This window comes from Trematomus bernacchii, unplaced genomic scaffold (assembly GCF_902827165.1).
Source record: "Trematomus bernacchii unplaced genomic scaffold, fTreBer1.1, whole genome shotgun sequence".
NCBI classification, from domain to species: domain Eukaryota; kingdom Metazoa; phylum Chordata; class Actinopteri; order Perciformes; family Nototheniidae; genus Trematomus; species Trematomus bernacchii.
In genome coordinates, this window is record NW_022987705.1 from 3,851,785 (window position 1) to 3,877,764 (window position 25,980).

General features: G+C 39.8%; 1 protein-coding gene across 5 annotated transcripts in view; it reads right to left on the reverse strand.

The window, feature by feature from the left end:
* The window catches only part of mink1 (misshapen-like kinase 1), a 44,036-nt gene extending 19,132 nt beyond the window's left edge, over positions 1-24,904 (reverse strand). For 2 of the 5 annotated variants that reach the window (XM_034140169.1, XM_034140164.1), the window contains exons 1-15: positions 23,674-24,904; positions 18,383-18,448; positions 17,508-17,690; positions 17,312-17,422; positions 17,133-17,223; positions 16,916-17,046; positions 16,775-16,829; positions 13,971-14,049; positions 12,405-12,580; positions 11,851-11,923; positions 11,526-11,739; positions 6,558-6,665; positions 4,853-4,939; positions 887-1,063; positions 241-411 (exon numbers count right to left, since the gene is read on the reverse strand). In XM_034140169.1, the coding sequence (XP_033996060.1) occupies positions 241-411; positions 887-1,063; positions 4,853-4,939; positions 6,558-6,665; positions 11,526-11,739; positions 11,851-11,923; positions 12,405-12,580; positions 13,971-14,049; positions 16,775-16,829; positions 16,916-17,046; positions 17,133-17,223; positions 17,312-17,422; positions 17,508-17,690; positions 18,383-18,448; positions 23,674-23,730 (1,779 nt within the window). In that variant the 5' untranslated portion in view covers positions 23,731-24,904. The remainder of the gene's footprint in view (positions 1-240; positions 412-886; positions 1,064-4,852; positions 4,940-6,557; positions 6,666-11,525; positions 11,740-11,850; positions 11,924-12,404; positions 12,581-13,970; positions 14,050-16,774; positions 16,830-16,915; positions 17,047-17,132; positions 17,224-17,311; positions 17,423-17,507; positions 17,691-18,382; positions 18,449-23,673) is intronic. The other 3 variants (XM_034140165.1, XM_034140168.1, XM_034140167.1) reach the window with 3 other exon arrangements.
* Between the last annotated feature and the right edge of the window lie 1,076 nt (positions 24,905-25,980).

A 25,980-nucleotide genomic window follows, 5' to 3' on the forward strand; every position in this document is an offset into this window, starting at 1 on the left:
CCCATTTTCTGTTTATTGTATACTCTCACTTTATTTTGTATCCTTGTTTGAACTGTCCTATCATGTGTTTTAATCTCATTGCTTTAGCTGCTAAACCCTCTGAATGTCCCTAGTGGGATCAATAAATGTCTAATCTATCTAATTATCTAAACTGATCTTATCTCAAAAGATTGTTCTGTCGTCAGCTGCTTTTCTAGGGGGATTAAAGGAACTACATTTCAAACACTTGGAAGCACCCACCTTCCCCTGCCCCCCTTGGGGTTCGACAGGCCTCTGCATGGGGGGGGTCTGGGCAGATAGACCCACTCCCAACTGGCTGATGGAGTCAGAGCGCGACTGGATGGCAGTGTCGGAGACGGTGGTGCAGATTTTGGGCGAGCCCTGTCTGTTGAGCTTACTCCGCTCCTCCACCTGAAACAAGGAGGACAGTGAATGAAGTATGTAGGGCAGTGTGCAGTATTATGCTTTTTATTTTAATGATCCAGAATATTTTATATTGTTTTGTTTATATTGTGTATATTTGATATAATATTTGTCATTTTATTTTTAATTGTTAGTTCTCTTTTTCCCTTTTTAAAGTATTTAAAGTATTGCATTTTAATGTCTGAACACACGTCTGCTTCTGTAACAAAATCATTTCCTAAATTGGGATCAATAAAGTATCTATCTATCTATCTATCTATGATGTATTGTGATTTTAAGGGTGTCTATTATCATCTGGCCGGGGACAACAGCTGGAAATTAGCTATGTTTGGTAACATGCCCCATTTACAGTTTTTTGTGACAGTTGATTAATGTGGACTGTCCACGACACTATAAACAAATAAACAAAACTATCTATCTATTCTTCGACTGTGTTGTGTGATGCTTCAGGTAACGTTGCTACCTCCCGGGCCCATGTGGGTTTGTTGTTGGGCTCCAGGTTCTTGTTGTAGTGGTAGAGCTGGGGCTTCTTGTCCTGCTGCTGCTGCTGCAGAGACACCAGGTACGCGTGCTCCTGCTGCAGCTGCCTCTGCAGCCGCTCCGACTGACGCTGCTCCTCCAGCTGCTTGCGCTTATACTCCTGAGCAACAAAAAAAAAAAACACACTGCAGTTAAGCCAAAGCTCGTCTCAGACTGGACACAAATGACTTTTTAGAATTCATTTATTCACCCAAAGAAAGTGTGTATCGTTGTGTGTAATCCTAATTTTAGTACAGCAGCCTTTCACCAACCCACATCAAAAGAATATTGATTGTGTCAGGTTTAACTTATTTGTATGTTTAAGAGAAAGTGAGAAAATGAAAAACTTGACTTCATTCTGAGTTGTAAGCATAGGTCTCTTGCCTGTTGATGGCCACCCCATTCATAAATAAAAGAAAAAGAGAATTCCCCATGCATGAATTAAATACAGATAGATTTTTTTTAAGTGCTTGTTGTCATTTGTTCTATGTTCTTTTTTAATTTTCACATCACGATGGGCCACAAAGTGAAGCAGTAGATGTACAACTCAAGCCTGAGACTGAGGTGCCCCTCCACCGTGAGAACATGGAAGTTGCAAACGTATCCATGGTTCTGTGAATTCCTAGATGACGCAGGTTGAAATCTAATGTAAAAAAATGAATGTGCATGATGTTTAGGCTTCCTGCATGTTGCAGCTAAAAAATAAAACTACCTGGATGTCCACCGTCGGCCTTTCAGAATATTCTTGTCCTAAAAAAAAAAAGGTTCTGACTGACCGACATTACTGGCAATCACAGAGCCATAGTCTCAATTGTAACTTAGGTACTGTTTACTTTCTTCCTGACTGCCAGTGACAGTAAACAAAGTGGACGGCTCATACTAATAATGACACGAGGAAATGGACACCCGCCCACTGGTCAGTCGCAGATGCCAGGGGTATGATGGCTGATGCCAGTGTGGGTGCAGAAGCCCGTTTTAGGCAAAAACACCTTGAAATGGATCCCAGATTTCAGACAGCAGCCCAGGAGGTGAACACGCACTTGATTGGTAAATGACATGTGAGGAGGCAGGTTTATGTGGCGCAGCCTTCTGATACCGGGCATAAACTGTGTCACCTAGTGGTGTGCAGCGACTGGTCAGAAACCTACCAATAGGAAAGAAGTAACCCTAACCCTATCGACGCAGAATCAGAGCGTCACTGGTGGTGTTTTTATCCCGTGAAGTAGGAATTTGACAGCTAGAGTCGCTGAAAATAGTGCTTTTTAAATATGACTGGCAATCACAGTTATGCAGAGCTGAGGTAATGTTTATACATCTAATATTAGTTCACCATGAATTTAGGAAGAATAAACTAGCAAACCATCTGTAGCCTATTAACTAATTTTTGTTTTTCACGTTTTGTACATAAGGGTTACAGTTTTGAGTATCTGTTCTTTGTTACTTTCCAACACTGACCAAGTCTTCTGTGGTTAAATCTAAACTGGATTGATAAAAGTGATAGATGCAACACTAGGCATAAACAAGCTGTTCTCCAACCAGGATGAAAAACACATGCATCTCATGGAGCGATCCTGATGTAGTCCTGATGCTACCACAAGGTATTTATAGCGAGGACGCACAGGTAGCCTTCACCTCAAGCACATGACTTTGTTTACATTAGATCTCGACCCGCGAGGAGACGCATCCACTTTGTTTGGTGCCACTGGCGATGAGAAGGAGTCAAACATAACCCAGTCTGGCACCTGGTGGTAAAGTCTCACCCAGGTGCTTCCCTGTGTGGGAGGGGACTTTATAGTAGATAGGGAACACAGTGGAGGAATTACAGTGTCTCAGAGGGACATCTAGGCTGCTCTTCCTACCCTGCTGACACAGAAATGCAGCAACACGGATATTTAACAGTTTCGAGTCTCTCTTTTTTTTTTTAGGCCAGGCAAGATAAGATATGCATGTACATCGCAGATCGTAATATATGATATTCATAAATCCACGAGTGACCATCTAATGTTAGCCTAGTGGTCTTGTCTTTAAATTGAATTACCTCCCTAAGGAAAATAGCAACAGAAAAGGTAATTATCTTTACATTAAATCTAGCAAATCATTAGGGATAAATTCTTGCGACTGCAACATAAAGCAATCATGCTCTTTATTCAAGCCTCTCATTTGTTTAAAGGGGATTTAGTTTGGTTTGATTCTAATTTAGCCAGGGTCACAGTCACTGTCCTGTGGCTGGCTCTGAGCTGTGGTCCCTACGAAAATGATGTCTATGTGAAATCTCTGAGGGATATGTGAAAAATCTCATCACCTCATGAATCCAGCAGTGAGGATCTTTGTCTTGCCGTATAAACAGGTATAAATATAAGCGCAAAGCACCTTGTAGGCCCAACAGGATCGAGCTAAAACAAAGATATCAAGACTGTGGCAATTCCTCCCTTCAGTGTGAGGAAGATTCAGTAAAAACCTGAAATCTGTCAAACTGCCCTCAAAATCTAGGTCAGCGCATGTGTTTCACGACGTGCAGTTTTGTGGGAGCTAAACCCATACTCTCTACGTCTACAACTGACTCTTACCCGCCCCATTTACATTAAATGTATGCACATCACGCCTGTTTTTAAATCTCGTTTAAAAACCCACTTCTTTTCCCTGGCATTTACAGGCCAGGTGACACTTGTGCTTTTACATTTGGGTTTTTATCTTACTGGTGTTTTGTATTGTTTTTACGTCATGTAGGAGAGTTTCTCAGTCTGTGGCTTCTGATCTGGTTTCATCGTCTCGTGTTTTAAATTTGTTTCATGTCCTGTCTGTTTTTTATGTATTTATGCTATGTTTTTATACAGTTGTTGATGTGCAGCACTTTGTTCAACTCTGTTGTTTTTAAATGTGCTATAGAAATAAAGTGGATTGGATTGGATCACGTGACTAATATATAGTTATTTTAAACACTGTGAGCCCGAGTGCGCTTGCTTGGTAGCACATGTCTGCCGAGCATCTTGCTTCAGAAGCGAGTCAAGAATACTTCCTGACATTTGGAAAACAAAGAGTGGAACAGGCTAGCAAGTGTGCAGGTGTGCGTCATATGAGAGGCCCCGCCTTACATTTTCCGCCACAGATTTTGGAAATTGGTCCGTGCGCAAAGCATTGTGGGGATTTTAAGACCGCGGAGTCTACTCATGTGCAGCCTCGATATTTCTCCAAACGGAGTACACCGGGCTCGGTAGATTTCCAAGTATGCTGGAGATTGGAACAGTACTTCGGCGGCACTCGATGACGTAGTATGCTTGAAATAGTGGCTCTGGAGCAGCTTTACTCGCGATTGAGAAACACCCACTGTATTTGGTCATATACTCACTGTACTAAGAAATTAGTGTTTTGTATATTTATATTCCGTGTGAATGAAATACATTTTCTTTTATAATAGTTATATTTTTTATCCTTCTCTTAGAACTTATTTCCTTATGTTTAAGTTTGCACAACTATACGCCAAATCACATTTTGTGTTTGATTAAACCTACTTGGCAATAAACCTGATTCTGATTCAAGGTGATGCGCATCTAGCACATGACACTGCTGAAAAAACAAAGTACATCTAAGAGAAACTGAAAGTATTAAGATGCCTTTTTCTCCACCTAAACTCGGGCAGACTTGTAACCCTGCTGTGTAAACACCAATTGTTTCCTTATCTGTCTCGAGGGTCTAAGGATAGTGTTGTCTGTGGTACAGATTATAAACCCTCCCAACCGGATGCAATGTGGTAATATTGGGTTATACAAAAGAAATGGACCTGACGGTAGAAGAAAATGGTTCAGCGCTGATCAATAAATCTCCTTTACTGATGAGGCACTGTGTCGCAGAGGGCATGGGAACCTCTGCAGTCAGAACATGAAATGATAAAGAGGTAGAGAGGACTAGTTACCATAAGCAGTGCTTGCTCCTGAAGCAACTGCTGCTGCAGGATTTCTAACTGCCGCTGCTCTTCTTCTAATTTTTGTCTGATAAACTCCTGAGGAGAGGTGAGGAGGCAGGAAGGACAGGCGTTAAAGGGGGGGGGGGGAAGAGAGAAATGAAGGTATAAAAAGGTCAAGGGTAGAAAATAGATGCACATTACAGTTATGTAACGTCATTCCAGGAAACAACAGACACTGGGCGGTGCACTGACTCAAAGAAAACACTTCATTTCAGTCACTTCACATGCACTTTACCCGTTTAAAGGTTGTAAAGCTTCACTGTTTAGCACAGGGGTGTCCAAACTACGGCCCCGGGGCCAACTGCGAGCCGTTGACTTTTAAAAAAAAAATTGGCCCTCAAATTCAAAATGGATAAAGGAACACGGCCCACGCCTGAAACTTGTGCTCGTCTTATATTATGCTTCTTAAATATAGATGAAAAAGTATATTACACAATATTCATGTCATAATAAGCCCACTTTTAACCCTCCTATTGTCTTCGTCCCCCCCCGCCTTAATTTGGTGTTTGCGGTCAAATTTGACCGGTCCTGTTTTAACTGCTGTTACATTAACCCAAAAACCATTAATCATCACCAAATTTCATTTAACACCCTTTCAAACTGTACATATTGTATCAGACTACTGGTATACATGAAAAACTGCAGTAAATATACAAAGAATAGACACTGAACATGTATTGCGTGTGCCAGGTGTGATCCATGTGGGGGGATGGGCACATAAGAGCGGGACATGTGTCAAATTGTTCTGTGTGTGTGTGTGTGTGTGTGCCAGGTGTGATTCATATGGGGGGATTGGGCACATAAGGGGGAACACATTTAGAGTATTTGTGTGTGTAGGTGGGTGTGGGTGTTTGTGTGATCCGGAGGGTTACTAATTCCTTTTCTTGATGATTGATGAAAGTAGTAAATCGGTCAGATTTGACCCGAAGACAACAGGAGGGTTCAAATCAATTCAGTCAATTAAAGTTAAAAGCATTTTCTAACAAAGCTGGAAAAAGACCCTTCCTATTCCCCGTTTTAATAAGCAATCTGAGGCAACTGTTTTATGGAATGATCTGCCAACACTGTTTGTAACCAAATAAATGCAACCCAGCGGAGAGCTGTTATTCAAGTATCAAGCATCATTTACCTACATATGATTGATTTTGCTAACTTATAACTGAATTTATAAAAGGCAATATAATATAATAAACCCCCCCCCAGACCTTCGTATGCTTCTCTGTACGCATCCCTCAGTGAAAAATGTTTTGGACACCCCTGGTTTAGCACAACATAAAGAATAATTTGCAGGGTTTTTCAATATAAGGTGTTGATGCTGTGATATTGCTGAGGGTAGAAGAATAAGAGTAACCAATAAAGCATAGCATCGTGTGATAGATCATAATAGTTGACATAAAATGAGTATTCTTCACTACTATGCTCCTGTGATGCCAGACTCCTGTGTTTCTGAGGGTAAACTGGATTCAGAGCACAAGAGGCGCAGAGAGCTCACCCACAGAAACTCGTCTCTGAATAAATACACTAATTTAGACCCTTGCTGCTATGGCAACCTACTCATGGAATTTCACCACTAGCGCAACTTGCAGTGCGTTGCCTGTGGACACGCCCACACTGCGCTCTGATTGGCTGACTGAGGTCTCCTGCGGTTGGTTACCTGCTCCCTCTCAGCCAACCTCCTGTCTTCCTCCCGTCTCATATCGTCGAGTCTCCGGTGGGGACCTTTTTCTTGCTGCCTCACCATATCTCGCTCTTTCCTCTGTTGCTGGGAGAGAAGGGTGACAGTAAAGAGAGGAATGAGCACACGGGCTATAATTGCACTAGGGGAATTTATAATGGAGAGCCGGCTTATGAGCAAAAACCCTCCCTTTGTTTTTTGTGTGCAAAGAGCTAGGAAAAAAGATATAAAAGGGAGTGGGGATGCAGAGGATGTGAGTCATTCTCACAAACACACTGTGCACATAATACATCATCAGAGTGCTTCGTTTCAAACACTCATTCACTTTTTGATGGCTTTATCTTTTAAAACAGACATTGAAACACAGTTTGTTTTTTGTGATGAAATGACACAAAGCTCTTGTCCTCTCAATTGTTTTTGGCACTTTGCAGTCAAACAGAGGGGAGAGAGGAGATGGAGGAGGAGGAGGAGGAGGAGGAGGAGGTGATGGTGGTGTATCAGGGGAGTTCAATCTTACTGCAGTAAAACTCTTACCAATACTGCACAGTCATTTTAATAACAAAAGACAAATCAGTGTGCTTAAGTAGGCCTCAGTCAAATCCTACGTAACTCCTCAAACATCTCACAGCCGCTGGCACTTCATCAGAACACCAAAGAGCTGAGTCATGCAGGTAAGTCTTCCAAGATCCTCAGCAATGAACAAAACCTTTGCTTAGGTAAAGTCTAAAAGCCTGAAAATATAACCCCAACAATTACAATTCAACACAGCATAAAGAAAACCTTTTAATTGTAATTTTGTTGCAATTCACCTCTGCTTCAATATATGCTGCTTTGTGTGTGAATGATAAATGATAGCTTCAAAACAAAAAAAACGCTGAATAACGTGTTTCTAAAGTTTCTTATATTAGTTAGATGGATTTTGCAGCATGATACATAAAAGGAACATGATGATCTGACAGAAAATGAACAGACTGATTGATAGTAAGGGCTGGTTGGTTCACATGTTGGGGTTTATCCAGATCATTTGTAAATATGACAACACTTCAAGCAAGTTAAGTTGCTTTTTGGCAGAGAAAAAGACAAGAGGACACTCAGTGGATGTTAAATATTTGCAACATTACAGGTGTACATAGATTTAATGTCTACTTTTACTGTGCAAGCTTATTAATCACCTAAGTTGCTTGTATTTTTCCTCACAATGGTGTGCAAGGATGAGCTGATTATATGACACTATCTCCTTAAGGCTAACATGTTATTTTTATCATATATTTTATGCATGTTGTGTTTTACAGTGAATGCTCTGCTGATGTCATGTCTTGTGTACATTAGGTTTCTCTATTATCCTCCATAGAGCTGTCTTGTTAGCTAGCCTGCATTCATTCTCTAACATCACATCCATAGAAATATACATAGATTGTAAAAAATAGCATTCAAAGAGTTACACGTTCTACCTCACAACAGGCAGATTAGCCGTCTTAGTGTTGAAAGTCTGAATCTTGAGCCACTTATATACAACTCACTGATTTCCATTCCTCATTAAGGGTGTGAACACCTTTTCACAGTTTCCAGGATTTATATAAACTTCATACGCCTTAAACATCTCTCTCAAACAAAAAAATCATCTCACTCTGTTTGCAGAATTAATAATTCATACTTGTGTTGAAAGGAGCTGGACTTTCTCAGTGTATTCCCCACTGTTCACTTATTTATTCAACTAGGAATGATAGTGAACAGTGTGTTCAAAAAGATACTGTGAAGCGGACCTGAACTTTTGGCAACTAGTTATTTTGTCAGTAAGGCTTTGAGAGGCACACAGAAAACCTGATGGATAGATAAGTGTAGTTTTACATGTGGTGCTCATTTCGAGCTGTTAACATCTAATGTATCAAGGAAGTAGATGCAGGTTAACTTATGAGGCAAAATACCTCTAGTGAGCGGCCCAGCCCTTCGTATATTTTTCTGTATGTGGCCCTCGGTGAAAAAGGTTTGGACAATCCTGGTTTAGAGTATATAGAGAGACCGTAAGACTCTACAGAGGGTGGTGAAAACTGCACAGCACATCACCAGGACGGAGCTGCCATCCATGGAGGACCTTTACTCCCAGCGGCTCAGGAAGAAAGCCCTCATGATTATAAAAGACCCCCCATCACCCCAGCCACAAACTGTTCTGTCTGGCAGGCGGTACCGCAGCATCAGGACAAAAACAACCAGACTAAGGGACAGTTTCATCCAACAGGCCATAAAACGTAACACCTTATGTTTTGTAAATGCACTGTTGAGGAACCTGTGATCTAAGTTTTTCATACATTACATAATTACAGTAGTTCAACAAAACAAAATCTTATACTATGGTCTTTGGTACCAGGCAGAAGCTCAAATCTAAACCTAATGTAGTAATAAAATGTAAGGATGGCACTTCTCTGGATAAAGTTGATAGCTTTAAATATCTTGGTGTATGGCTAGACTCTGAATTTTCATTTAAAACTACATATAAATCATGTAATACAAAAAGTCAATTACGGAATCGGTGTCTTACACCGCTCTCGCACTTGTTTTACGCTCAGTGTCCGCAAGAGAATTGCTTCTCAACTTATTCTTCCGATTATGGACTATTGTGATGTTGTCTACCAAAATGCACATAAATCAGATCTTGCTCCACTCAACATAGCCTACAATAGACTATGCAGATTTGTTCTTGGTTGTCCTTTTCTTACACATCACTGCACAATGTAGAACCAACTTAAAAGGCCTTCATTAAATGTAAGAAGACACACGCATTGGCTCCAGCTGATATTTAAATGCATTTATCTTAACTATCCCCCTTATTTAAAGCAGTATTTTGTACCCTACTCGCCAAATCATCAAGTTAGACACTCTGTCCAGATTTATTTCTCTGTCCCCTCTGATCTAATCTAATCTATTAGCAGAAGAGCATTCATGTTCAAAGCCCCAACAGACTGGAATACTTTAGCTGCTGCTATAAGATCTCTTGCATCATTGGGTATGTTTAAACATGCATTATCATCTCACTTTCAACTGGTCTGCACTTGTTATTGATGAAACTGATATTGATGAAACTGATCTGCTCGACTGTCTCTCAAATTGTAATGATTGTAATGATTGTATGTATTACTTGAATTTTACTTCACAGACTGTACGTGGTTTGACTGGTTTGTCATGATTTGCTTTTTGTGTATGTATGTCTGTAAGTTGTTGCTATTGTCGGGACCCCGTTGAAAACGAGATGGTGCATCTCAAGGGGTTTATCCCAATAAATACAATTTCTATATACACCGTAGTTGTGTTTATGTTATGACAATAAACCTTTGAATCTTGAAGGTAGTTTGGTGGCTAAAGGAGCAGACATATTGCAGACGAGGAACATCATATTTGAGTTGCTTGGTACAGTTTTGCTTTGAATTAAAAATGCTCCGCCTGTTGCATAATGTATTAGTATCATGAGCCTCTGGTAAAATGTGCAAGATTACCTTTAATTATAAAATCAACAAAAAGGAAATAAGGTCAAACAATCCTATTTTTATCAAGGTCTGTTTTTCTTGTCTGGTGTTTCTGGGTTTTGTGTTCAAGTAAGATGTGAAGATGAGAGGTTAGCATCTGCCATTATTATGAATGTGTGCATCTAAACTATAAACACACAGTTACATGATTAAGACACACATGGTGGGACTTCTCTTCAACGATAAACTGCTTATACTCCACTTAAACAACAAGTCCCTTAACACATCTATATGTTGTACATTTGGAATCAATATCGCTGTGATAAGTGTAAAGTATTAACCCATCACTGTACCCTGTACGCAAGGGCAGGTTTGCCTTCACTAACTGTACGGACGCTCAGTCATTGGTACATTTTCATCTACAAAGCCATGTTGGATAAACTACCATCTTATATCTGCTTCCTTGATCTCACGGCGAACTGAAAGTAGCTATTGCCTGAGATCGCATGCTGTGGTTTTATTAAATGTGCCAACTGCTAGGACTGTCTTAGGGAAGAAAGCTTTTAGATGTGCAGCTCCTCTAACTTGGAACAGTCTGCAAAAGGAATGGAAACTGAGCAATCTGGTTCCACTAAATGTTTTTAAAGCTCGGTTGGATGCTATACAATCGGATGCTGTTGGTACCTGTTCATGTGGATAGGTATGTCAATTGTAATCCCTGTAACTTTGCTGTATGATGTCCTTTTTGTTGTTCTGTTGTTTTATGTTTTTCTGTCTTCATGTGGAACCTACTTGCAGCAGGTCTCCCTTGAAAAAGAGATCAATGATCTCAATGGGATTCACCTGCATAAATAAAGGTTTGAAATGAAATGAAATACAGCACTTTATTGTGCAGGTACTTCAAATCTCAACATCATGAGTGTCAAATCTTAAGTGTAGTCTTAAATTTTCTTTAAGGGGGTAGTTTGACATTTTGGAAGAACCCTGATTTGTGTTCTTGGATTAAAAGATTGATATCAGTCTGAAGTCTCAGAAAAAAACTAAAGTCAGGAAGAAATTAGCTTAGCTTAGCATAAAGGCTAAAAGAAGTGAGAGAAGCAGCCTACTTGGCAAATTACAAAGTTCAAAAATAAGATACACATCACATCTTAACCCCAATAATAAACACCTTGCATCTCCTTTACCTAATCAACCTAGGTCAACAAGTTAATCTGTACTTTTAGGGAGGGTTATGTGCTGTAATCTTTTCTCTCTCTGCGCTAGGATAATAGCTACAGCAAACATTCAATATGTGATGGTAGAAGTATTTCTTAACTTTGGAGAGAGTCAGGCTTGTTTACCCACTGATGACAGTCTTTCTGCTACGCTAAGAAATATCATTTGCTAACTTAATATTGATCATATATTAAGCTAGAAGTCTAATAAGGGTACCTCTCATAATCAGGAAACGTTCCTGTTAAAAGCTAGAACAGTTCCCGTTGATGGTTACCTCTTCAAGTCGGCGCCGCTGCTCCTTCTGTTCCTCGATGCGTTTCTGCCTGTCGTGCAGCAGTTGCCTCTTGTGTTCCTCGGGGTCCCGGCGCTGGGCGGCCAGCTGGGCCTGCTGCCTCTTGTGAGCCTCCGAGCGCTCCTTGTTCTCCACTTGCAGGCGCTGGAAGTCCCGCCTCAACGTGGACTCGCCCGGCACATTGAGGATTGAACTGCTGGATCACAATTGAGGAGATGAGGAAACATTTTTTGGGAGGGGGGCGGGAAATCAGTCACACAAGTCAAGGATTCATACGACGTGGACAGAAAATATAAATTTCAATTACCTTGACTCTCGGTCTTCTCCTCCTCGATTTTCCTCATCTTCATCACTACCACTGTACTCATACTCTGTTTCTTCTACAAGGAGAATAAGCATAAAAGGAGGTCAAATATCACATGAGAAAACACTGTGTTGCAGCAAACATACAAAATACTTCAGGAGATCACTCTCTATTAAGCATCTAACAATCTTCATGTGTGACCCTAACCCTAACCCTAACCACACTACATTGTTCGGAGTTCAATAAATCTCAATAAGTACTCTGAGGATGTCAGCCTCTCCACAAACTATTCAAACATTAAAGTCACACAACAGTGAATAAAAGAACAGCAGGCTGATTATGCAACAGGGAAAAAGCAAAGACAGTGTTAACCGTTCCTGATAATGTTCCCTGGGTAACACCCATTTCAATTGAAGATTCAACTTTATTGTCATTACGCAGTACAGGTACTAGTAACGAAACGGTTTCTCTGTATTTGACCCATCCTAGTGTTAGGAGCAGTGGGCTGCCATTATCTACGGCGCCCGGGGAAATCTTCTTAAATCTGATCGGCTTACCTTTCTCCCCCCTCTTCTTGCGCGTACGGTCGATATGGTCTTTGAGCTGGATTCGGACCTGCCTCTCGGTGGGCTGGTCCCGGATGAAGGAGTGTTTGAGGAGCTGCTCTGTGGACGGCCGGCTGTTGTACGTCTTCACGAGACAGCCCTCTATAAAGTCAAGGAATTTCTTGGACCTGGGAGGAATGGGGAGGTTAGAGGACGGGAAACCATTGAGGGAGAGTCGGGGGGGGGGGCATCGAGCAGCTGTAACTCCCCAAGTTTCACACTGTTCCTTGTGCATGTACATTTAAATGTAATAATGAAATTACTTTGCACACTTAATTCAAATAGCATCGAATGTTTGCATTTTGTTAGTTGGCCTATCAAGAGTGTAAACTGACAAATCTGTATATTTATATTGTGTACTCGTTAAAGATACTCTATAGATATACATCTTGCACTGACAATATGTTATGTTATTGTTCTGTTCATAGGTATATATTAACTGTTTATGTTTGTTTATATTCGATTGTTATTTCATATGCTATGCCTTGTTTACATGCTGCAGTGACAAAGAAATTGGGATTAATAAAGTAAGCTAATTTCATCAAAGGTCTGTGTTTTTTTGCCAGCCTTATCTGGGGGGGCATTTCTAAGCATCTCCTTTTCTTACACGAGTGTGAACTAAAGCGATTAAGATTCTCAGTTAATGCTCACAGTCTTAAAGGAAAACATGTCTACACTGTCCCTGTCTCATTGTAAATAACCAGTTCGAGCAACTACTTCACTACGAGATGCTACTTTACTTTCACATAATCATTACAAAAAACAATTCATCGTACTTCAATAACCATCCAATGAAAACTACCGGTCAAATGAGGTCAATCTCGTTCATGGGCAGTAATCACGAGTTGATGAGTTCATTGTAATTGTGTCCATCCCTTAATAATGTTTTTGTATTTGCATAATGGTCCATCTGGGTCACACGATATTGACTGGCAGCTTTCAAAGATTGAAGCCAAAAAACATTATGAAAGAAGCATTGCATTCTGGGACCGTCAACTCTGCTAAGTGGATCCTTTAACGAGCAGCAGGAAGAGTAATAGGAACATTAAAAAAAAAACAGGGTAGGAGAAAGAAAATGGGAAATTAGTTTACACACTTTCGGCTTCTCGTCTTGCTCACAGTCATATTGTTTCTATACTGGGACATAAAGTCTCACACTTTGAAATGAGACAGATTCCTAAAGTGTGTTTTCCCAATGTCGGCACAAATGCACACATATTGTCCTGTAATTTTGTCTCTTCTAGAAGCAGGATTTACAAGCAGGATTTATCCCATAGTGTTGTTCCTGTAAGTGTGTTTATATACGCATTTAACAAGGTTATTGTGGCTCTGCAGAAACCTGCTTTCTCAAAGTAAACAGACTAGTCTCGTTGCTGCAGTTCTTGTGTAGTACTCCTGCCATAACCTGCATTTATGATATTTAATTTGCCTTTGGAAACAAGTTTTGAGGCTTTCCCACACGCCTGACATCATATGATTGATATGTAACTAACACAGCAGGAGGGTTTGATAACTCACCATTTTTTGGACTTGAGTTTTGGAGGGGGATTCCTGGGTATCAGGAAGAGGGCTCTCATCGGGTGCATGTCACACAAGGCTGCAGAAATCATAATAAATAAGGATTATTATGTTAGACAGAATATCATATACTTCCACACCTGGTAGTTTGTAAATAAAACTAGCCACCAGTACACATTATTATCCTCAAACATGATTACAGCTGCTGTTATCCAATGTTCCCTGGCGCCCGAGGCTTGTTGTTGCATTGTAAGAGCAAGGACTGTGAGTCACTGTGTTCCCAGCGTAGGTAGCTAAACCTGACTGGTTAGCTTTACACTTTCACAGTCAGTAGGCTTTTATATGGCAGTCTTATGGACACATGCATTTCGAATGAGACGGGAAGAGCTTTTCATTTCAGCTTTTTTTAAGTGTGAACAAACGGAAGAGGTATAGACGGTGTCTGCTAACACAGCAAGTGAACAGAGTGCTGAAAAGTGTGTGAGAAGATGCTCAATAATTCATTTGTTAAACAATGATCCAACAGTAAGCCAGTAACCCCTGTAAGGCAAATGAATAAATTACTGTAACAGGCACAATGATGCATCTCCATGAAACAGCGACACAAACCTATACCACTCTAATATCAGTCCTACCGCACGTATTCTGTGTAGATGAACTGACTACAGCTTTCTCCATTTCAGCATGGAAGACGATAACTAACTGTAGGTCATGTGATCAAAATCAATGATCTATGGAATAGTTTTACTACCAATGACAATTGCATGTTTATAGAAAGTTGACTAACGCTGTAATTAAATAACTACCTAAAAATCTGTTAGAGGTTCTTTAAATGTGGTTATTATTGTCAAAGAACCACGGTGGCAACTCATTTTATCAGAGATTAAAGGGGACCCATTATACTTTTTTTTTTCTATAGTGTGTTATATAGGTTTTTGTGCATGTAAATTGTCTGCAAAGGTTACCAAAGTCCAGAGGGAGTTTCTATCCCACACACTCCCCCCCCCCCCCCTGCCTGAAACACCTCCATTGGACTCCTTTGTTTACTTCTGTAACATAGTGACATCACTACAGTTTCTGTTGGCTAGCGCTCCAACACATTGTAGGTGATGGGCTAAGGGGCGGGACATCTCTTAGCGATTTACCAATCAAAACACAGCAACTTTATCCGTGGTGAATAATAAATAAATGATACAAATTATTCTGTAATGAAGCTGATGAGTGAGTCAGAACACACTGCATGATTTGCAACGGTACATCAACAACAGCTTGACATTTGGCATGTACGCCTTATGTCATTTGCAGCAGCAGTAACAAGGAGCACTGTTATCTTCCTCAGTGATGTGAAACACAAAACATAAAGCTTTCAGAGAACATCTAAAATGCTGTTTGTGCCTGTGGTACAAATCTGTTTTGAATAAGAAAACAAGACTCTAAATTTGAAGCTAAATAATTTGTGTCTGATGTGTTTATTTCCACATTCAAAAGTTAAATTAGCTTGTTATGAATTCTTCTCATCCTCATTACAAATCTATAATCCATGAGTATGGAAATATGGTTAATTTCAAAAGTTTAACACAAGTTGTATTCTACTGGGGAGACTTTGTATAATATTTTATTTAGTAGAGCTCAGTTTTGGGCAACAATTAGCTGCAGGAGGCTGGCTTTAGACACTGCAGAGCTCAGACAACAGCAGCCCCATGATGCCAGTGTTTTCTAACTGCTGGGAAAAAGAGATAACTGGTTTCTCTGTAAACTAAAAGATACTGTAGATGGAAGGTGTGTTGGGTGCTTTTTTTAAAACAGGGAAAACAGGAAGGAATTCCAAAATGTAGGAACAAGTAACAACAGGAAAAGTTAATCATTATTGTTGTGGCCTGATCATTAAAACAATCGTGTGTTCTTCTGGGCGAATAATAAACACACAACACAGGTGTGGCCTTACCTTTTATTCTATTAACAACCAACATCCCAATTAGAGTTTTCTCTGCACTGTATAGGCTATACTTCCTCAAATTTGTTTCACATGTCACGTTATCATCCGGGTCATGTGATTCCCCCAAACAGGTGAGGCCACCCCACTGTTTGTTTGTTATAAACCTTGAAAAAGATCTACAGTTGTCCAAACATATTGGCTTTTCCGATGATTTGGACCGTACAAAGAAGGCTTTTTTAAATGTTCTTCCTTGTTGGTACTTGTTTTTACATTTTAGATTCTTACCTGTTAATCCTGTCTATCTTTTACTGCTTTAGTGCCAAATGCAACACCAAGTAAACCTAAACATAGCGTGCAATTCAAATCTGATTTAGGTAGGGTTATAATAGTTGCATTTAACCAACAAACTGGTCAATATGGCAGAATTCTAGAAATGATGTTAAGTCACTGTTTAACATGGACTTTATTTGACTTATTCATTTTTGTTTGCTTTGGTACGACTTTTTTTCTTTTTGTCCAGGGTTGACAGCAAATCTCCAGGCAGACAGATCTCCACGCTGAGCAGATCAGAGAGATGTGCGATCAGCCTCCGCAGGCCGCCTGCCAGCTCACGACTACACTACCTTGATTACAGTGAGTCAGCTGTCCATCTGAAGACACAGACAGCCAGGCCAAATATGCAAGACAGAGTCATTCGTGAAGACGTTAAGAATGGGCCTCGAGACGATGAGAGATAATCTGCTGCTGAGTGCACGGAAATGCATGATTCAACCAAATAAGGTTGCAATGTTATGAGATTTCCACAAATATATAAACCTATACAGCCCTACAACAGGTTATAAAAAACATGATAATAGGGCACACTTACGAGGAGCTCCCTCAGCCATCTCAATGGCTGTGATCCCCAAGGACCAGATATCACTCTGTAACACACAGGGGATCAGGTTAGTCTCTATCTTTCATATTCTCTCACGACATAATGCTCACACACACATAGTGCTGCTCATACCCTGTAGTCATAGGTGGAGTCAGGGTTCTCATCGCAGGCAATAACCTCAGGAGCCATCCAGTAAGGCGTGCCGATGAAAGTGTTCCTACGACCAACAGTCCTGTCCAACTGAGCACTCACTCCAAAATCAACTGGACAAAGGAGTCAGAGAGAAAAGTGTGTGAGAAGACGGAGGACATCATTAGCTTATTTTTATATGTTAAAGCATTCAACGTACCAAGTTTGACCTCTGCGTTCTCCGTCAGCAGCACGTTCTGCCCCTTGATGTCTCTGTGGATCACTTTATGGGCGTGCAGGTGAGCAAGGCCCTGTGTGCAGAAAAAGAAGTCAGAATTGGTCAGCACTGAGTACAGCTGCTGCACATTGGTTTTGTCTGTTTGCACTGTGGGTTCTTACCCGTAGGATCTCTCTGCAGATGTAAGCAATCCAGTCCTCCTTCAGAGAGCTGCCCTTAGTGTTCTTCACCAGGTCGGTCACTGATCCCGCCCCACAGAACTCCATCACCAGCTACATGCAGAACAAATTCAAACTCAGTGAGCACCATCAAAGAGGCACACTGCTTTAAGATCATCAGTTAGGAGTGTATACAGACCCAGAGTTGGTCATCGTGTCCCGGTGGACTCTTCTTGACAAAGGCACCGTAGTACGTGGCTATGTTGCGGTGGTGGCTGTATTTTTTCAGCATGTTGATTTCTGCTTTGATCTCCTCCTCTTCCTCCTCGGTGACATCCATCACCTTGATGGCAGCCAGCTGGCCCGTCTTCACATGACGGCCCTGACAAGTTGGATCAGCAAGACAGTGGTCAGTAACATTTGGGACTCCATGTTCCTGAAACACTTAAAGTTAAAAGTAGGATAGGTAAGAATGGAGAAACCAGCTCGAGTGCGCTAGAATTTGAAAGTACGCAGCCGAAAAATAATCTGCCCCTTCCTTCAGACTTCCTTACAGAGCCCCTCCTCCAACACACACGAACGCGCACATGACCAATGAGGGCACGAGATAAGTTCGTGCATGAGATGGAAGGCTGACAGGCAGGTAGGCCATCCAGTTATTTTAGCCGGTGCTTTTTACAGCGCCACGGCTTCCACAGAGGACATTTTTTTATATATTTATTGTCAAAGCATTTAATATATTCATTGCTATCGGGACGTTAAGAGCATTCCATGGAATATAACAAAAAGTGTTTCTGAAGTGAATTACCTACCCCACCTTTAAGTGTGGCTAATTGCTTCATCACACCATTTTGGAGTTCTTATTTTACATTTTTCTTCTGTTCAGTCTGTTATCTTTCTGCCACTTTCTTTTAACAACTTATGAATATGCTGACATAGCAGGACGTTTAATCTGCTGTGATCTGGGAGAAATGTAACAGAAAGTGGGCACTAGAGTAGTCTTAGCAACTCATCGTATAAGTAAAAGATCATTTGCTGAATAGAGTCACACATTGTTCAGGTGTGATATCTCACCTTGTACACCTGTCCATATGTCCCATTGCCGACGACCTCGACCAGCTCGAAGATCCCTGCTGGATCCTATGGGAGACATGAGCATATTTATATAGTCAAACAACATGTATTTCAAACAGAGCAAAAACATCAGAGCATTTATATTACTGCCTTGATGTTCTTTAGTGGCGTAAACATTTCAAAAACAACAAACTTGGGAGCTTAACCAAGAAAGGAAAATACACTCAAATCATGGCGTGTTTATTTTTGTTCTAAGTGGGAGATGCTTCCTTTGTTCTTGTTTGAATCCTACACATCTTCACTTCAATGCCTAACCCTCAGCACAGGTCGCATTTTAAGTTGTTTCACTCGTGTTTCCTCAGTTAAGAGTCACACTTAAATCCTACTTAACTGCAGGTGTTCTAGTTACTGCTGCAAGCTGGCTTCACTAATGCTGGCACAAAGGCAACAGTTAAAGGAAAAAGGTCTGTTGGGGAGACAATGCTTAAATATTGGGAAATTCACAAAGGGTGTAATTCAAAATGATTTGTCCTGAACAACAGAAGCTGTGTGCATTGCAAATATACACATATATACACACACATAGGCCTCAGTAGAATACAAAACATACATAACAACAACCCCAATGGTTTATGTTGTTTACACTTAAGCCAATTTACATCCAATATTAAAACTCCATATTTCCGTACAAATAGTCTGAACCCAATGTTTTGTACCACCCACTCACTGCCCACCCAAAGACTCAACATGGAGGAAACAGACAACAGATGCACTAAATAATGGTTACAAGATAAGACACAAAGGTGGATTTAACATCATATTTATATATATTTCACCTTTACAGATTCATTAAGTCCCCTAAAATAAAACGGAAGAAGCAGCTTGTGTTCACTACGCTCCCAGACTTTGTAAAACCCTACCAGAAAATATGAGGCAAATTCGGTCGACATTTTCAAACAACATACATTAGCTTTCAATTAGCAACATATCCCTTAAAAATTGGACTTTAAATCTTTATTATCATACATTTATTTATCTTATAGGTTTATATTGTAGTTATTAATTCCGTCTTACTGTATGTCGTTCTTACTTTTCTAAGTGTGTTTTATTTTTCTCTTACCTATTTTAACACCTTATCAAATCTGCTGCATATGTGCAAGAAAAAGGTTTTAAAGTGTGACATGAATCTTGTTTTGAGTGCTAAACCAATAAAGCGTTATAATTCAAATAATAATAATAATTATTATTATTATTATTATTATCATTATTATTATTATAATAATTCCTTTTCCTGATTTTTTTTATTTCATGCTGCTTCACTGACACTAATAATGAGTAGGTTGCTTTGGTTTAATTATGCAACTCCCACCTCCAATCGACAAGGGAATAATGACAAGCAGTTCCACTTTCATGCAATTCCAATATGGCTTTAAGAAGATGTGTGGGTGGTTAGACTGCTGCTTTGGGTTTAAAACATACAGCATGGTCTATCCTGCTTTCATCTGTTTCCAATGATGGGTTTCAGCCTTCCAACAAGGAGGGGAAACATTCCTTTCAGACGGGGCACATTCACGGGGAAAAATAGCATCTATACTTGGCAGCAAAATATAGAAATGACCAGAGATTTGATGGAGATTGCTCATGTGATGCCATAAACATAGCGGCCATGTTCTGTGACACAAAAGAAGGGGGACTGTGACGTAAAGGAGGAGAAGGAAGAGGGAGAGTGATGCTATGGAAGAGGATAATGTAATGATAGAGTGGGTGGCCAGGCTGAGGCGGTAGCTTCACCCACGTCCAGCCAGAGAGTGGGATGAGAGGAATGAAAAGATTGTAGGGGAAGGGTACAGTTATGTTCTAGGAGTAGCAACACCAGCACACACAGTCAAACAAATGGAGCGTAGTGATTGCAAAAAAGGCAAGGAAGCAGTTAAAGGAGAAACCTACAGTTAGCCAACATAAATCACACAAATGGCAGCTCTGGTACAGTAGTTCTTGTGGATATATCATGCTGACGTATTAATGTGTAAGCTCGATGTATTTGAAAAACCTCAGGGTGTAAGACAATGATTTCCCCCCAATTTTTAACCTCAGTTCAACAGGGTATTACCTCTAGAAGACACTGATAATGGTCCGTGAGGAAGTTGACCACACATTTCCTGCAGGGGTGTCAAGTTAAGCTGACAGGAAGTCTTAAAAAAATAAAAGCCTGCCAGCTGTTGCTACACAGCTGCAACAATAGTCAAAATCACAACTCAAACTCTTGCATTCCTTGAATATCATTACAGACATTATCAGGTAAGTGTTTTTAAGTGGCTTTGTAATTAGAAATCAAGAAATACTTCATATTTTCTTTCATAGTTAACCAACTTATCAATCCATCAGTTTGCTGAAAGGAAGAACAATGTTTACATTTCATCAACACTACCATTGTTTGATTTTGCTACCATTACGGCCCTTGAGTAAGACAACTCTTTACATTACATCCAATGAAGTAAGATAAAAAACGACTGGATTTTCACTGTTGTTTTTTAACATACATAATGACATTGTGAATTTAAGACCACATTTCCAAAAGGCATGGACATGTAGGAAAAGATAGCTGATATTTTAAACTATTTAATATCTGACATGTTATAATTTGACTAGCAATTACATAAGCGCCAAACCAGGAGCTTGTATTCTGTCATATCAAAGCAGTCCTTTTTCCTCACTCGTATGTAAGGTTATTTATGCCAAACATATCAGGCATGGACTGTTTTAATGAGCCCAAAAAAAAAAAAATCACAAGACAAAAATCTCTCATGAGGTTCATTTCCAGAGGGCTGGTATTCCTTGGTAATCAGAATCCAATATCCTCAATACACAATATCAAAGTTCCTGTCTGTTGAACTTCACCTGCTTTGTTGTTGATTTTAAAATTCACTTCATTGCTTATATTCAGTTTAAGACATTTTTGTTGGACTATGACCGCATTATGCCAGCTGTAAACAAAATAACCGTGCAGTTAGCTTGATTATATCGAGTGCTATTGACGTTAGATAATTTCTTATTTGAATTATGTCCGTTTACCACCGTAAACATTATGCAATGTCCTTCTTTACTTTGCAGCAAATGTATAGAACAACTCAAATTGAGCTGCTTAAAGTTTCCCTGTGAAGTTGTCTTCCTCTAGTAGCCCCATGTAGCTGTTTTCCTATTAGTGTGTCAAAGTTTTGTTTATCTCATGCAAAAAAAAGCTTGCACGCCCGGGTGTCGTACAACACCGTCCTGCCAGTGGATTTACACTATTCCCCTAGTCAACAGGTGGCAATAACACCAAAATATGCTGCAATGCGCCAACAAAAAAGAGGTCCGCTAGCTAACAAACTACACGATATTTGAAATGCTAGAATAGTAATTGTCTTTGCACATTTTTTATGATGAAGGAAATACATTGAACACACTGGTTGGAGCTCAAGGATTCACACAGTGCCTCTTGGTGATGAATACTGATTATAAAAATAACATTTGTTTGTTTGCAAGAAAACTCCACAGGGCATCTCTAAAGGATCAGTTCACCCAAAGAGAGATTCACAAGTTGTATCCAATTTGCATTGCTAGGAAACAGCTTGGGGCCATGACTACTTCCTGTCAGCTAGTGTCATTCACAAACACTGCAACAGGAAATAATCTGTGACAAATTTAGCACGATTATGTTTAAAAACTGTTAAAGTTATCTCTAGTGGTAGATAGTCGTGCAGATTTTGTTGTTGACGTTTCTGCCAATACACTGGGGGTTAAGAGATGTCGTTTACACTGTTGAAACTCAAAAGTAAACAATAACAACACACACCAAATGGTCAGCTCAGCATCCTAAAAACCAGTCAGGATATTAAAACATTCATCCAGTGTACTTAACCATACCAGATCACACATTTCAGTGTAATTTTCAGAAAGAAATTCATGTAATTTGGGCCAAAATACCCATAAAAAAACACTTCTGTTGATTATAATGTGATTGTAACTCTATACAAAATTATAAAATTATTATATTGCCATTTTTTACTGATGTATAATAAAGAGATGGGTCAGTTTTAACAATTTGCCAGGATTTTGGAAGATGTGGATGATCAGGTGAGCTCTACAATACAGTCAGAGAAAGAGATAACAAGGGACCAAGCAAACCAGGATTTGGATAAACTACCACTGATCTGGGAAAGCTCCACTAAAGTACCACAGAGTTTTCAGATATGGGCATATGGGGACATATAAGATGACTTCTCCTCTTGGTTATATTTTCAAATAGCTTGTATGCTCAGATTTTTTCATTTTTAAATCAATCAAAAAACCTAAATTAATCTTTGGTCATGTTAACCGTAGACATAGATTAAAACTGAAATCTAAAATGTAATCCTAAAAGTGAAAGCTATGTATCTCTTTAATACCTCAGTGAGGAGACAGGGCTGTTATCTATATTTAAAAAAGCAGTGACTGAATGCATAATCAACAGCTTTATAATGCTAATAAGGGTTTGTCATAAGGGGATTTACTGATGCAACACATTATACACGTGACACTTAACATTGGAGATGCATCGAAAGGGGCTATCGTGAATATCATTTCCATCGTCTATTTGTCCCATACATATGGCAGAATTGACAATAAACTAAGGTTGCATTTTTCTTCCAAACGGCATTAGAGGTGAGTGACCATATTTTAGCAAAGTGGTTGTGATGTTAGATGAGGGGGGTCCTGACAGCCAGGGTGATTTATGAGTGGAGGATGGATCACTAAAAAACCACCAGGGATGTAGTGTATGGTCTATCCCTAACAACTTTAATACAGAACTCGTTTTATTAGAAATATAGTAGCAATACAAAACCAACAAAACCAAAATCAACAAGGGTATGGTTGGAGGATTTGCCATTCAACTTGGGCCCACCTAGGGAAAAGACCCCCCAAAACAATAATAAATCACAACAAAAACAGATTGTGATTATGCCTACAATCTCAGATTTTATCATTTCAATGGCATATTTGAAAAGAGGAAAGCACAGCATAAAGAAACATGAATATATTAGTGTGTAAAAAGTTGTTGCTAGACAATTCACTTAGACATGACCGCTGCCTGTAGCAACACAGGGCCAGGGGATGTTTATCTACCTTAACTTTGTTACGTGGGTGTTGAATGGTCGTGCTTGTGTCAGAGGAAAGCACATACTTCAGTTAATATGACATAACATCTAACGTCAGTCATAATTGTACATGAATAAAGTGCAGCACACTTGTCTTATAATAACAATACTCACCCTCAGAGCTGCGAGGTCTATGTCATCCAGGCTTCGTGTGGGGGCGTTTTCAGACATGGCTGGCGAAACTTAGGACCTTAGCTACCAAGTTAGTCCCTTATTTGACAAGATGTACTTGTGGAAATGTGAAGCGGCTGCTAAAGCGATCTTGAGAGAGCTTATCTATGGATTAAATTAAGCAAACGGGCTGGGCAATCTGTTAAACTGTTGCGGAACAACACGGTAGCACTTAGATTAGCAAACACATCGCAGATAGAGCCGTCACAGACGCACCCAGCGGGCTAGCTCACGTCAACTCGAGCTACAATGTTAACCAGTGTTGTTTTACAGAAAAAGCCGGTTACAATGTCTGGTCAAAACACATTTGACTTCAAATAAAAGGTATTTCAAGAAACTGTTAGCGTCAGTTAGCCGGCCAACGGTACCGTTCTACTACCAACGGGCAGGTTTTCAATGCAATGCACCTCCACTGTTGTTGAACACCTTGCTGCGTTCATTTTGACAAGACGTCTCTGCAGCTGTACAACATGCAGATAAAAAAACGATTCACGGAGAAAAAGAAACTACCACACAGATCTGGTGTGCAATTGAAAACAGTCCTTGTTTCGTTGCTAAAGTAGAAAATGAACCAGAGCAGCGCAGTGGTTGTTGTTTTTTTTAAGGAGAAACGCAGCGTCTGATGTGATGGCGTCCGGGTCCGTCCGCACCAGAACCGGCCGTCAAGCCTTAAAGAGATGTCCTCCCTGAATATTAACACAACTGCGGGAAAAATAAAAAAAAACAATGGCCTAGTTGTATATACGACTGCAGTTGCCAAACTTGTTAACACGACTTAAATATTGTCTCGAGTCAGGTGCGTGCAATCAATCTACCGAGTACAATCTACGGTGTTTTCCAGTATAAACTTTCCTCCTTCATCCATTTTCTGTGTTGACAGTCGCGCCTAGCACTGCCAACCTTCCGGGGAAACACAGGCAGGCACTATTTTCTCGCCAGCAGCCACCGTAATACTTGTAAACTGGGGCCCTCGACTCTCTAAAGTTACGCGTTGCTCTCGTCCTCCAGCCTCCAAATGTTATGAACCCGTCGCCGAAGTCCAACACGATAGACACGGTGCAATTTCCCAAAAGCAGCCAACAGTAAAACTTGTTATTTCGCCATGTTTTGCCGCCCGAGTCCTCCCTCCCACTCCAAGCCTTGTTGTAGTCTTGCGGGCTTGTACTGACGATTGGCTGCACAAAACACTCCTCAAGTGTTTGCTCCTTTTGCAGAGCTACGGTGCTTCACCAGGGACAAATTACCTGGAAAATTACAGTGGACCTCAACCTACGCAATGCCTCTGTCTGCACATGGACGAAGCTGTCCTGCACTGACCTGCCACTGCACAAAGCTCAGGAATAAGTACAAATACATACAATTATTATAGATAACTCACAAAGAAACATAGAAATAGGTAATTCGTAAATGTGTCTTTTGTCATTTGAAATAGCCATTTTTCCTTTTCCTAATTTTGCTCGGATGTATGTGGGAATAATATATCATTTGTTTACGAAGATGTCCAAATAGAGAGTAAAATATAAGGGTTTAACAATTGAGGCAGTGAGATGGCAATAACCTTGTATTGGTGCTTTATTGAAGGTTTAATCATTCAGGTAGATAATATAGTTAAACTTTATTTATTTTTAATGTTAAATTAGAAATAGCCATTTTTCTTTTTCCTATGTGTCTGGCACACTACTGAATAATATATCATTTGTTTACAAAGATGTCCACCAAATAAAGTTATAAGAGTGGAGGCTGTGATATGACAATAACCTTATATTGGTGCTTTATTACAGATTTAAGCATTCAGGTAGAACATGTATCTACCATTTATTTTGTTGCGTGTTAAATAGCACCCAATTCCTATAAGAACTTTTTTAATATGTGTCCACTATGTCTCTAAATTGTTTAATTCAAATAATTTATTTGACCCAGGAATATACAGATACATGTTACTGTATTTGACTGTAATTGGTTTCAAATAACAGTATTATCCCACATATACATTATATATATATATATTAAAAAGAAAAAAAAATACATATATATATATTTATATATACTTAGTAGTTTTGGAAGGTATTTTTTTTAAACACACACTTATGTGTCTATTATACACTGAATAACATAGTTCTCCTTGTAAAAGAAAACGTGTCATCACATGAAGTGTATGATTATTTTTTACATTTAGATATTTTTGAACATGTTTAAATATTTAGTTAGAAGTGTTAAAAATATACCATATATTCTCATATAAAATATTAC